The sequence below is a fragment of the Camelus bactrianus genome, chromosome X (assembly GCF_048773025.1).
Source record: "Camelus bactrianus isolate YW-2024 breed Bactrian camel chromosome X, ASM4877302v1, whole genome shotgun sequence".
Lineage (NCBI taxonomy): Eukaryota > Metazoa > Chordata > Mammalia > Artiodactyla > Camelidae > Camelus > Camelus bactrianus.
The window spans coordinates 48,581,817-48,596,257 of record NC_133575.1 but is presented as its reverse complement, the minus strand read 5'-3'; the positions used below and the strand labels follow the sequence as shown (position 1 = coordinate 48,596,257).

General features: G+C 36.2%; 1 protein-coding gene across 1 annotated transcript; it reads left to right on the top strand.

The window, feature by feature from the left end:
* The first annotated feature begins 2,008 nt into the window (after positions 1–2,008).
* On the top strand, positions 2,009–5,856 carry SPIN4 (spindlin family member 4). The gene has a single exon (XM_045509964.2). The coding sequence runs from the start codon at positions 2,013–2,015 to the stop codon at positions 2,760–2,762; it is 750 nt and encodes a 249-aa protein (XP_045365920.1). The 5' UTR covers positions 2,009–2,012; the 3' UTR covers positions 2,763–5,856.
* Positions 5,857–14,441: the final 8,585 nt, after the last annotated feature.

Sequence of the window (14,441 nt, the reverse complement as noted above, 5' to 3'; positions counted from 1 at the left end):
TCTTGCTTCCTTGGAATTGTTTCCTTAGAATTATTTTCTTGTAATATAGTATTGGAGAGTTATACCATCTCCAAATTCTTTGCCTCGGAAATATGGGAAACTGAAGGATCTGCACATATTCTGCAGAATCAGCTATTAAATGATATGAGGACTAGGATTTTCTGTCCCTGTCTTGGAAGGTAATGAAATGTGCAGGCAGTCAGCACTGCGACCTTGCAACTCTCTTCCTTGCTTTCCAACATTTCCAGATGAATTAACGGCCTTTTTTTACCCAATGATGATATGAGACCTTCCTTTCTTACCAATGAAGATTGGAGAAATGAGAATGAGAGACCTAGACTTCTTTGGTTTTTACTGTCATCTTGTAACAAGGATAAAAGATTTATAGACATTCTCATTTAACCTTCATAACGGTCCTGTGACTTGAAGTAGGTGAAATCAAGAACACTTTCTTTTCTGTTTTTCAGATTTTCCATATGAGCATGCAGCACTTTTATAATCAGAAAAACAGAAAATACATACCACAAAATCTTTTCATTTTTTCTCTCTCTACAAAATTAAGGCCACAATTTTGTTTCAATATCCTACTTTTTCATACATTGTTCTTATTTCTTATGTAGATCTCCATGTCATTAAATATTATTTGAAAATATGGTTTATACTGGCTCATTACATCCATATACGAGGGTAAACTAGTTTTATTCGTTAGGTTATAGACCATTTAAGATAAATAATGGATGATCTATATAAAGGAACATTATGGAATCATTAAAAATCACGTTTTCAGAGTATTTAATAACCTTGAAAATTATTCACTAGATGTATGAAAAAAGAAGCTATAAAGATATGAAATCTGCTCACAATTTTGTAAAATATAAGCATAGGTTTAGTGAGAGAGAAATCAGAACTATTAACATTTTGTCGCAAGTCTAGATGGTAAGATTAAGGTTAGTTTCATTTTTTGTTTCACTGAATTTCAGAAAATCTCCAAAGTGTCTGTACATTTGTTTTACATTCAGAAAAAAAATATATTAAAAAAGCATTACCAGGAGTGAACAGATAGAAAATATAAAGGAGAGCTTGGATCAAGATGGTTGACTGTACAGGACTTTTTCTTATATCCGGTCTTATAATCCTTAAACTGAAAGAAAATAATTTATATATACAAACTCTGTGTGTGTATGTGTGTGTTGAATATTTTTTAAAGGCTTTGTAAGGAATTCCTGGAAGATAGAAAGCAGATGGAGAGGCTGTGGAGGAGGTTGGCAGGCTACAGGCGGCCAGAGAGGAGGAGGGGAGTCAGCCAATCTGGCTAGGGTTTGAGGGAAGCGGTCGCGGGGCGCGTGAGGAAAAGAGGGAGTGAGCGCCTATGACTGTGTGGATGGAACGTAGTGCGCGCCCGAACCCGCCCTGCTGCAGCTGGCGCAGCGGAAGACGGAATGGCGGGGGCGGGGCTGCGGCTCAGGCGGGCTCTGAGGGGTCCGGTTCCCGAAGCGGCAAAAACCCTGGCGCCAGAGCTAGGCCGAGCAGAGCAGCATTGCGAAGCCGCGGCCGCGCGGACTCGTCAAAGACACGCCGCCGCCTGCGACTTTGGCGCTGCAGCCATCCCTCCTATCCGTTTCCCGTCGTCCCCTTCTCCGTCGCTGTATCGCAGCCGCAGCACCATCGGTAACAGCTAAGTGGTCAATTCGGGGACTTGGGTTTGGGAGTCGGGGCGGGCGAAAGGCGGGGGCAGCACAGGCGAGCCCGCCATCTCTTGCGGCATCCGCCACTGCTGCAGGCACCTCTCCGGGGCGGGAGAGAATACTGTCAAGAGGTCCCCGCTGTCCCTGTCCACAATCAGAATTAGCGAGCTTCTGCCAAGCCTTGGGGAGAGCTTTGCATTTGGGGAAGGGAGAACTGACCAGGGACTCGGAGATCACGAGAAAAGATTTCATATTGGATAGTGTTGACTTTTTGTCAGCTTAATCTAGAAAGTTGCAAAGTTGCCAAGCCCCCTTAAGCCCTGAGCCATGTCACCCCCAACTGTGCCTCCGGTGGGCGTAGATGGCGTGTCGGCATACCTGATGAAGAAAAGGCACACCCACAGGAAGCAGCGGCGCAAGCCCACTTTCCTCACCCGTAGGAACATCGTGGGCTGCCGCATTCAACACGGCTGGAAGGAAGGCAACGAGCCTGTGGAGCAGTGGAAGGGCACCGTGCTCGAGCAGGTTTCCGTGAAGCCCACTCTCTACATCATCAAATATGATGACAAAGATAGTGTGTATGGACTAGAACTGCACCGAGATAAGAGAGTTTTAGCGCTAGAGATCCTTCCTGAGAGAGTGCCAACTCCTCGCATTGATTCGCGCCTGGCAGATTCCCTGATTGGCAAGGCAGTGGGTCATGTGTTTGAGGGTGAGCACGGTACAAAAGATGAATGGAAAGGCATGGTCCTGGCAAGAGCCCCGGTGATGGACACTTGGTTTTATATCACCTACGAGAAAGATCCAGTCCTTTACATGTACACTCTGCTGGATGACTACAAAGATGGTGACCTGCGCATCATTCCAGATTCCAACTACTATTTCCCTACAGCAGAACGGGAGCCTGGAGAAGTGGTTGACAGCCTCGTGGGCAAGCAGGTGGAGCACGCCAAAGATGATGGGTCCAAGAGAACCGGCATTTTCATCCATCAAGTGGTGGCTAAGCCGTCTGTCTACTTCATTAAGTTTGATGATGACATTCACATTTATGTCTATGGTTTGGTGAAAATCCCCTAAATTCATTGTGTTCTTTTCAAAAGCTGTGGAACTATTAAATGCAAAATATGTCATGAGAACTTTTGAGAACAGTTTTCGTGTCAGAAATTAAAGAGTTTGTTATTACTTACTGTGTCTCCATATCTTACATTAACTAGTTCCACAGTTTTGCCCCAAGTGTGCTTTGGTACTTTGATATTAACTTGTTCTGTAATCAAAAGTTTAAATCAGGTGCTAATAGAAGATTGAAAAGTGTTCGTAAACTTTGGAACAATGAAAAACTAGATAAAGAAAAATGAATGGTGTACACACACTATGGCGCCCCCCTCGCCATTTCCTTATTTAACCTTTTTTTTTCTCCCCAGGTAACAAGTGTTAAGAACATAATATATATCCTTCCATCCTCCTACAGAAAGTTTGTTGTAGTCGTTTCTGTAGAAATGTCAAGCCACATCATTTCTTTGTAATTGCCTTTCTCACTTGACATATCTTTCTAATCAGTAGCTACAGATATCTCTCCCTCCCTCTCCCTCCCTCTCCCCATCTTTCTCTGGAATTTATTTTTGTATGTTGTGTAAGATAGAGGTCCAACTATACATTTTGTTCACATTGGATAACTGATTGTGCCATCACATTTATTAAATAAATCACACATTTCCCCTCTCCCTCTCTTTCTCTCCTTTTATTCCTCCCTCCCTCTAATAGCTGCATATACAAGTACATGTTTATGTACCAAAATGGTACCATTCATGAACCATTCCATTGTGGATGCCTTTTAAGTTATTTCCATTTTTTCACCGTAACACTCCTACAATACATACTGGTGCTTTTATTTTTATAGGATAGCTTCCCAGAGATGGGACTACTAGGTAGGTGTATATTTAATTTTATGAGATACTACAAAATTATCATCCAAAATGAAAAGGTTCATTTTCCAGCATCCTTTCAGCATTCTTTAATGTGTGCAAATCTGAACGATGAAAAATTACATAGTATTGTTTCTTTAATTGACAAACTCAATGAGTTTTTATTTGCTTGTTTTTACTATTTGGACTTTTTGTGATTTGCCAATGCTTATCCTTTGCTCATTTATCTATTGAATCTTTGATCTTTTCCTTATAAATTTATAGAAATTCTAACTATATTTACTATATGGTGCACAGTAATCAGTTGTAGCCCTTATATATTATGATTTTCTCCCTTCTATCACTAATCTTGACTTCATTGTTGATATATTTAAAGATTTTTTTTAAGTTTTAGTTAGACTGCTATTTCCTTTTTAGCTTTTCAGTTTCCTGTCTTTTTCAGCTGAATACCCCCACTCCAAGGCATACAAATATTTACCTTCCTTTTTTAAAAAAAATATTAATTTTGAGCTTTAACTGATCCATCAGGAATTTATTTTTGTATATGATATAAGATAGAGGTCCAACTATACATCTTTTTTCATATACCTGATTATGCTATCAGATTTATTAAATAAAGTACGTATTTTCAAGTTCCTGAGCCAGTTTAACTGTACTGACCTGAACATAAATTTTGGACTTTGGTAAAGGAAGTCTCCTCTCATTAGTTTTTTATTTTCTTCTTTTATATAACCTGTCCTATACATTCATTCTTTCAATTGAAAATTTGGAAGCCTTCTTTCCACATTTAAAAAATTGTGATGTCTTAGAATTGTATTACATTTCTGAATTTCTATTTAAAGGATTATTTTAATGATATTATTAATGATTAATATCAAGAATTTTGGTACATCATTAAAGTCTTTTGGTTTTGGTTTTGTAATTTTCTTCATATAAGTCCATAACATCTGATTAAATTATGTCTAAATATTTTTACAGTTTTTGTCACATTTTTAACTGAGTATTTTTTTTATTTTTTCCCTCCTCATTTGTATTTTTGGCAATACAGACAAACTACAGATGTTTTCTTCTATTTAATCAGCTTTCTAAATCCTCTAAATTGCACTGGGTTTTTAAAATAAAATATTTTAGACTTTCTAGATATACAACCATTTCACCTGCAAATAGAGATAATTCTATTTCTTATAATGTTTATATTAATTATTATTACATGATCTGTATTCTCCAAAACAGTTTTGAATAATGACTATGGCAGACATGCCTGTCTGGTTCTCAATTTTCATGGAATTGTCTTTAGTATTCCCTATTAAAATGATATTTGCCATTGGTTATTAGTGAATAGTCATTAAATGTTAACATGTTTAGGGAGTTTCTTCTATTCTTGTTTTACATAGTGTTATTACTACAAGTGGCTCCTGAATTTTATCAAATGTCTTTTCAGCATCTGTTGATAAAATAGTATGATTTTTTTCCCTTTAATTTGTTGACATAATGAATTAGAGTGGTAGATATTTGATGTTGAACCAAACTTGTGCATCTGGAATAAATCCTACTTGGTCATGTTGTAATAATCATTTGATACATTGATGTATATTATTTACCAATATTTTATTTGCTTTACATTCCAAAGTGAAACTGTACTTTTCTAGTTTTTTATTACAACTGTGCTAGCTTTAAAAATGAATTGGTGAGTTTTCAATCTTTTTCTGTGCTATGGAATAGTTTAAATGGCATTAGAATTATTTGTTCTTTAAAAATTAGCTAGTAATGAGCTGTAAAAACAGTCTAATCCTGGTGACAATTTTGATAGTCGATCTTTAATCAGCTTTCTTATCTTTTCAATGGTAGTTTATTCAAGCTTTCTATTAAAAAGGAACATATATTCTCTGTGAAATACGAAACTTAAAGTATTCTCTATTATCAAGTTTCTTGATTGTATTATTCAGATGCTTTGTCTTTGCATGTTGCATATGCTTATGTCCTACATATGTTCAATTCTGAAAACATTGTGATAAAATCATCATGTATAACTGTTTTAAATTCTCTTTGTATTTTATTTATTTTGAAAAATTAAACATAATACAAGAAGTATGAAAGATATAATAAGCATTTGTTTACCTTCACCAAAAATTAACAAATGTCAACATTTTGGCATATTTGCAATATAATGTTTCTTTCCTCCGCAGAGGCAAACACTATCATGAATTTGGTGTGAATCTTGCCTATGTTTTATATATTTACTGCAAATATAACCACAATTAATAGTATCAATTTTTGTGTTTTTTAAAAAATTTCAATATGAATGCTAAACTTTAAGACACGGAATTTCTTTTACTTTTTGTTGTAGAGATTCTTTTTTCCAACTGAGGAATGGGTTGCAACAACAAAAACAACCAATAACACTGACCTTAGAATGCAAGTCACTGTTCTAGGTACTTTTACCACTTCTGACACTCAGGGAGGCTTGCCCCAAGCCACAACACTGGCAATTGCCTGAAACAAAGACAAAAGTTCAGCTGTCAAGGAGATTATATTCTGGATGTAGCAAGGCAGATATCCACCACCCACCCTTGACCTCAAGACCAGAAATAAGCATATTTTCCTATGATAATATTGGAGTTACCCCACTTTCTGACACTCAGGATTAGACCTGGCCTTAATCCTGTCACTATTTTAAGAGTTTGGGACATAGCAGTGGACAAAACAAAAAACTTGCTTCCTTAACACTTTTTTTTTTTATCTTTCAAGTAACCTTAAGACCAATAACAAAGATATATGGTGGGTATAAAACTATAAAACAACATAAAAAGAATGTGATAAATAACAGTTAAAGGATTAGGGGTGCATGTGTACTATGTGATAAACTGTACTATACAGTTTGTCTTTAGACAACAAAAATATAACTGTATATACATCTTAGATACATAATACTTTCTAGTTCCTGCTCTCTCACTAAGCCCCAAGTCCTGAATCAAGCGTTATATTATTCTGTAATGACAGTGGGTTTTTAGCATAAAGTAAGAGAGAAGCTTAACCCTGGACTAGAACCTAGAGATAGAACAGTGAACAATCTAAACAAAACCCCTGCTCTCTTAGAACATATATTCTAATGGGATGCAGAAGGCAGCCACCTATGACCTTTATATCCCTGGCCCTTAGGCCTTGTATTGTCTCATAGTGACGTGAGAATATCCCACAACTTGTTAGTCAGACAGAACAAGGTTTCACCTTGGTTCTAATTCTGTTTTAGAGGTTAAGAATACAGTTGTGAGCAAAATATGGAACTATGTCTTAGTGGGAGGAAGGTAGAAAAAAATAAATGTAGAATTCTGTGTTCACCAATTATGCCTTTAACTCATAACTTTCTGGGCTCTTGGACTCGAACCAAGTTTCAGATTATTCTATATCACATCTGCTTGCTTTGAATTAAAGGGGGGCTCAGCCTTGACCAGGCAATGAAGAAAACTTTCAGTCTATTCTCTTGAAACTCACATTCTACTTGGAAGAGACAGTCATCCCCTTATTCTTGGACTACCAGTCTAGAATCAGGTCTTACAGTGCTTCATGATGATATCAGAGTTCTTTCATATTCTGGCACTAAATCAGAGGCAGAACTGAATAATATTTATGGCACTGTTTTAGAAGGAGGAAATTGCCAGAAACAAAGTCCTTGCTCTCATAGTGCTTACAATTTATATCATGCAGGGTAGAAACAGACTCCCATCTTCTCCCTCCCAACACACTTTATACATACATCAGTTTTTGATGGTTGCTTTGAAAAAAGTAAAGCAGAGTGAGTAAAGGGACAGCATGAGGTTTGGGGCATTCTGTTCTATATATGTGGTAAAGAAGTCCTTTCAGAGCAGATGACTTGAATAAACACCTGAATAAAGTGAGGGTGCAAACCATGTTGCTGATGCCTTAAGACAGAATGTGCCTGGAGGTTTGTGATAGCAGCCTAGTGTAGCCATATTGGAAGTGAGCAAGAAAGAGAATGAGATCAGAGAGTTTGTCAGGGGCCAGATCCATGTACAATCTTATGGACAACTGTCAAGGATTTGGATTTTAATCTGAGTGAGATGAAAAGTCACCTGTTTTGAACAAAAATGTGATAATTGTCCCTGTATCACTCATTAATTGATCTGATTTAAAATACTTCCTTTATCATCAAATAAGGTCTCATTTTTGCTTGGTCTCTTTTGCCCCATTGGACTATAGGTCTTTTTCCTCTTTGATATTCCTGGAGAACCCACCATCTCTAATGTATCCATGCCTTAGCTCTGTCAGTTTGCTAATTCTGACTTCTGGCTTTCTTAAGATAAGGAGATTGAAAAGAGATGAAGTCAGAAGGAATATTCAAGCTTCCATACTTCCAAAATTCTACTATATATTCTTGAATGATATGGCGAAAATGTCAGAGATTGGGTCGAAGGATTCTAGCTTAGAGGTTGCGAAAGCAATTCAGACAGAAATTTATAAGCTAAAAACTTAAGAAATGAATATTGAGGGGCATCGTGGAGATGAATTAATATTTTTGTCTGATTAACTATATAAGAAAATACCTCAAGGATTATGATTTATCTGTAGAGATCAGACAGTTAAGTTGTGGTAATGGGCAAGATTTTGAGAGAGTGAGTTTAAAAGGAAAGAACACAGAAATAAAGGCTGAATTAGTAAATATAGGTGTAAAATGACTTCCTTTTTTCTCTTTTAGACTGTATCTGAACAGACTCAAAACATGTGAATGAGATGTGAAATGTCTATATTGTCCATTGTTTGGACAAAATCTTTTTTATAAAGATAGAAAAAAAAGCTATAAATAAACTGGCTGATTATTCTACCTATGTTTCTGAGTTTACTTATGACTGCTTAAAACTATATTCAGGGTTTTTAAAAATGAAAAGATTTCATGTTTTCTTTCCTTCACATATTTTTCATATCCATCCTTCATTCCTTTATAAGTATTCATACCATAAAGGATATAGGCTCCTTTTTAAAGACATCTAAATAATCCCAAAAGAAAGCTACATACATACTTCTCACAAATCAGGCTTTCTGCTGTAGTTACTTTGATTACTACTTGTTTATTTTATTTTACATTTAAATTGTGCAAGACATTTTTCTAGAGGTTATGCTGGCATGTCAATTCATAACACATGATCTTTTATTATTCCAATAGCCTTCAGACCAAAAACAAAGATATAAGATGGGTATAAAACTACAAAACAAAGTAAAAATAATGTGATAAATATCATTAAAGTGTTAGAGCAATGCATATCTACCATGTGAATTTAGATATATTAGCGTATAGTCAGGGTTCTCCAGAGAAATGAAGTCAATAGAATTCATTCTTTCATTCATTGTAGGAATTGTCTCAGGTGATTATGGAGGCCAAGAAGTCCCATGACTTCTTTGTTGGTTATAGAAAGCCCAGATGCAACAAAGTATCCTTCATTTTAGAAGAAATACCTTGACTCAACCCCCAGAAATTTCTCTGAGATAGAAGGCCCCTGAATTTTAGTTGGATTTATTTCCCACCCTCTGACATGCAAATATCTTACTAATGAATCTAGAGAAATTGCTACTTCTTGATCACAAGGTGCAATCAATATAATGTCATTAATGTAATGGGTTAGTGTGATTTTTGTGGAAGAAAAAGGTAAACAAGATCATGTGAACAAAATTATGACATAGAGTTGGTGTGTTGTTATACCCTTGAGGTAGGACAATGAATGTGTACTGTTGGCCTTGCCAGTTGAAACTAAACTACTTCTGATGGACCATATGGACAAGAATGGAGGAAAAAGCATTTGTAAGATTGGAAACTTCATACGAAATATCAAGGATTATGTTAATTTGCTCAAATGAAACCACATCTGGTAAACCAGCTTCACTGAAGTCATCACCTGCTTAAGCTTATGATAATTTACTGACATTCTTCAAAATCTGCCTTCTGCACAGGCCAATTATGAGAGTTGAATGGGCATGTGGTGGGTATCACTACTCCTGCACATATCAAGTCCTTGATAGTGGCACTAATCTTTGCAATCCTTTCAAGAATGCACTATTCCTTTTAATTAACTAGATTCCCAGGTAAAGGCAATTCTAATTGCTTCCATGTAGCCTTTCCCACATTTATATTCCTCACTTCACAGGTCATGAAACCTGTATGGAGATTCTGCTCACTGCTAAGTCTATCTATTCCAATAATTTAATTCTGGAACTGGGGAAAGAATCATGAGTTCATGGAACCACCGGACCCACTATGAAACAGACCTGAACTAAAACTCCATTGCTCATATGATCTCCATAAGCCCCAACTCTGACTTGAGGGCCACAGTAATGTTTTGGGTCTCCTGGAATCAGTGTCAGTTCAGAGCGAGTGGCCAGCAGTCCTCAAATGATCTGATTATTTCCTTTACTTCAATATACAATTACCCCGGTAAAAGATCAGAGGTTCCTTTGGGGAAATCCCTTTGAGGAAAATTAACAATATAAATTTTCAGTAGTGTACTGGGGTCCTTCCTTTAAGGGGACCCAGTTTCCCCTTAATTCAAGAGGATCTGTGTATGTTTGTTGGCTCAGTTCTCAGAATTGATTGAGGACCTGTGACTCTCTGTTTTTGATTCAAGTTATGTTTTGCTTACCTAGCTAGAACTTTTCTGCTGTTAATTATGGTAATCATGTCCACTTTGGTTTTGGAAGTTGAGTCCTACCACTTGGCCCCTAACATAAACACATAAATCCAATAACCTGAATCCAATAACCTCAGTGACATTCATGTTTTCCATTTGAGTAGCTGTGGTTCTCAGTGTAAGGTCTGGCCTACAAAGAAGAGTGATCACAAAATTCTTCAAGGATGTTGGGGTTCTCCTCACAGATATACTTCTGAAAGTATCAGAGAAAAGGATGTCCTTTGGATGTGCAGTGTGTGAGTAGGTTTTAAATGACAAACCCATTCTAACATTTTCATCTCCCTATGCCTCTGAATCTCTTCCTCTACATTAAACCATTGATCATTTCCAATTTACTTATGATGGGGAATTTATTGTTCCATATTTCAGCCCACCAACCAACAAACAGTTGAAGCCCTTTCTAATTCCCTAAGCTTCACCATTAAATGCTGTCTCTGCTTAATGAGCCCATATCAATAAATTGGGCCTGATACCACTTTATTTTTCTTCCGCCATTATCCTATACCTATAGTACCCTTTTCCAAATATATTTCCCCATGATTTCTGTTTGTATAAATTAGAAAAATCAAGTGGTTCTTGTCGTGTGTAGCACACTTCCTCACAGGTCACAATTTGTACCTCACCTTTAGGAGCCTCCTGGAACTTGAGTCTAGTTGTAGATCGAGAAGCAAAACTGAGGATGGAGGTGATCCTAAGGAAAATCAGCATTGTCTTGCATGGGAACTATCTCAAGGGAGGCCTCAGGCAATGGAGGGTTAATCTCCTCAGATAGAGGTAGAAAGACTTATACCACTGTTGGTGGGGAGGTCAATACCACAGGGAGTGGTATGACCCTTCTACTAGAGGTCAGGAGGCCACTTCCACTGAAAAGGGGGAGGCCTCTTCCACTGGCAATGAAAACTCATCAAGATTTAAAGGCTCATTGTCCCCTACTTCATCAAAATCTTCTGACATATCCCAATCCCAATTTACAAGACCCCATTCATTTTCAATATATGCCATTACTTTAACAGTAGACAACCTGCAAGGGTGGGAGTTCAACTTCCATTGTAATTTAACCAATACAAGATGAAGTTCTATGTGTAAACTTCAACAATTTTAGCCCTGTGGCTACAGGAAATAAGGGACATCTTCAGGGTACACGTAGAAGCTCTTAGGTTATTAAGTGCCTCTTGAACTGAAATTTGAATCCCTGAATTCATTTTCTCTTTCACCAATTCAGTTAAAAACGTTAGGAGCAATCAGTTTTCTAAAAATGTTTGAAAGCATCATATACACTAGCTCATTAGCTTATTAGAATCTAATCAGATTAGAGAGCCAATTCTAGTAAAACCAGAAAATTTTCAGAAAACTCAACTTCAAAATTCTGTTTTTCTATAGCTACCATCTGTACCAAAATATATTTTTCTCAGAGATTTCCAAGGGGAAAATCTGTATTTGTTTGTTTGCTTGCTTGCTTGCTTGTTTGTTTGTTTGTTTGTTTGTTTGTTTGTTTATTTATTTATTTATTTATTTATTTATTTATTTATTTATTTATTTATTTATTTATTTATTTATTTATTTATTTATTTATTTATTTATTATAAGAATTGTCTCAGGTGATTATGGAGGCCGAGAAGTCCCATAATCTGTCATCTGCAATTTAGAGATCCAGGAAAACTAATGGTAACATTCAGTTTGAGTCTGAAGTTCAGAGAACCAGTGTGTCAGAAATGTAAGCCACAGGTCAAGCTTTAAGACCTAAAAACCAAGGTGCATCAATGTCTCATAGGGAGAAGCTGGACCTCTCAGCTCAGGCAGAGAAAGCAAATTTGCCCATCCTCTTCCTCTTTGTTCTATTCAGGACTTTAATAGATTGAAACAATAGAAATAATGTTTTATGAGATATCTGGGCTTCCCTTAGCCTAGTCAAGTTGACACATTCAAATTAACAATCACAGCAAGTAAAGAGGTTTTATTTTTTTTTAATTGAAGTATAGTCAGTTTTCAATGTTATGTCAACTTCTGGTGTATAGCAAAATAGTTCAGCCATACATACACATACATATATTTGTTTTCATATTCTTTTTCATTATAAGTTACTACGAGATATTGAATATCGGTCCCTGTGCTGTAAACTTGTTTAGCCATTTTATATATAGGAATTAGTATCTGCAAATCTCAAAGTCCTAATTTATCCCTTCCCACCCACCAGTCATCCAGTAACTATAAGTTTGTTTTCTATGTCTGTGAGTCTGCTACTGTTTTGTAAATAAGCTCATTTGTCTTTTGTTTGTTTGTTTTTTTAGATTCCACATATAAGTGATATCATATGACATTGTTCTTTCTCTTTCTGGCTTACTTCACTTAGAATGACAATTTCCAGATCCATCCATGTTGCTGCAAATGGCATTATATCATTTTTTATGTCTAAGTAGTAGTCCATTGTACAAATATATCACAACTTCTTTATCCAGTCATCTGTCGTTGGACATTTGGGTTGTTTCCATGTCTTGGCTATTATAAATAGTGCTGCTATCAACACTGAGGTGCATGTATATTTTTGGATTAAAATACTCTCTAGATACATGCCCAAGAGTGAGATTGCTGAAACATATGATAAGTCTAATTTTAGTATTTTGAGAAGTCTCCATACTATTTTCCATAACAGCTGCACCAAACTACATTCCCACCAACAGTGTAGGAGGGTTCCCTTTTCTCCACAGCCTCTCCAGCATTTACTATTTGTGGACTTTTGAATGATGGCCATTCTGACTGGTGTGAGGTGATACCTCATTGTAGTTTTGATTTGTATTTCTCTGATAATAAGCAATAGTGAGCATTTTTTCATGTGCCTATTAGCCATTTGTATGTCTTCATTGGATAATTGCTTGTTTAGGTCTTCTGCTCATTTTTGGATTGGGTTGTTTGTTTTTTTCTTATTAAGTCGTATGAGCTGTTTATATATTCTGGAAATCAAGCCCTTGTTAGTCTCATCTTTTGCAAATATTTTCTCACATTCTGTAGGTTGTCTTTTTTGTTCTACTTATGGTTTCCTTTGCTGTGAAAAAGCTTGTAAGTTTAATTAGGTCCCATTTGTTTAATTTTGCTTTTATTCCTATTGCCTGGGTAGACTGTCTTAGGAGAACATTGCTAAGATTTATGTCACATAATGTCTTGCCTATGTTTTCTTCTAAGAGGTTTATAGTGTCTTGTCTTATATTTACTTCTTTAAGCCATTTTGAGTTTATTTCTGTGTATGGTGTTAGGTAGTATTTTAACTTCATTGCTTTATATGCAGCTGTCTAGTATTCCTAACACCATTTGCTGAAGAGATTGTCTTTAATCCATTGTATGTCCTTACCTCCTTTGTCAAAGATTAATTGACCAAAAGTTTGTGGGTTTATTTCTGGGCTCTCTATTCTTTTCCATTGATTCATATGTCTGTTTTTGTACCATGTTTTGTACTGTGCTGTTTTGATTACTGTATTTTGTAGCATTGTTTGAAGTCTAGGGATGTTATTCTTCCAGCTTCATGCTTTGCAAAAATCCTCAACAAAATATTAGCAAATAGAATCCAACAACACTTAAAAAAGATTATACACCATGATCAAGTTGAGTTCATCCCAGGGACATGAGGATGGTTCAACATACACAAGTCAATCATCATGATAAACCACATCAACAAGAGAAAGGACAAAAATCGCGTGATTATCTTAATCAATTCAGAAAAAGCATTTGGTAAAAGTCAACGCCCATTTATGATAAAAACTCTAATCAAAGTGGGAATGGAGGGAACATATCTCAATATAATAAAAGCTATTTATGACAAACTTATAGCCAGCATAATACTTCATGGTGAAAAGTTGAAAGCCTTCCCTCTAAAATCCAGAACAATAAAAGGATGCCCACTCTCACCACTTCTATTCAGTATAGTAAAGGTGTTTTTGATGTTTGCAAATCCTGACATGACTAATCATATATAATTATTATTAATGTATAATTACATATATTATAAAGCATAGCTCTTCAGTGTAGAATTCACTGACTCCCCACAAATGCATATACCTGTGTAACACTATCAACATTTCCATAATCTCAGAAAGTTTCCTGATTTCCAGTCATAATCAATTACCTGCCATCCTCTGGTGCCTTTTCTG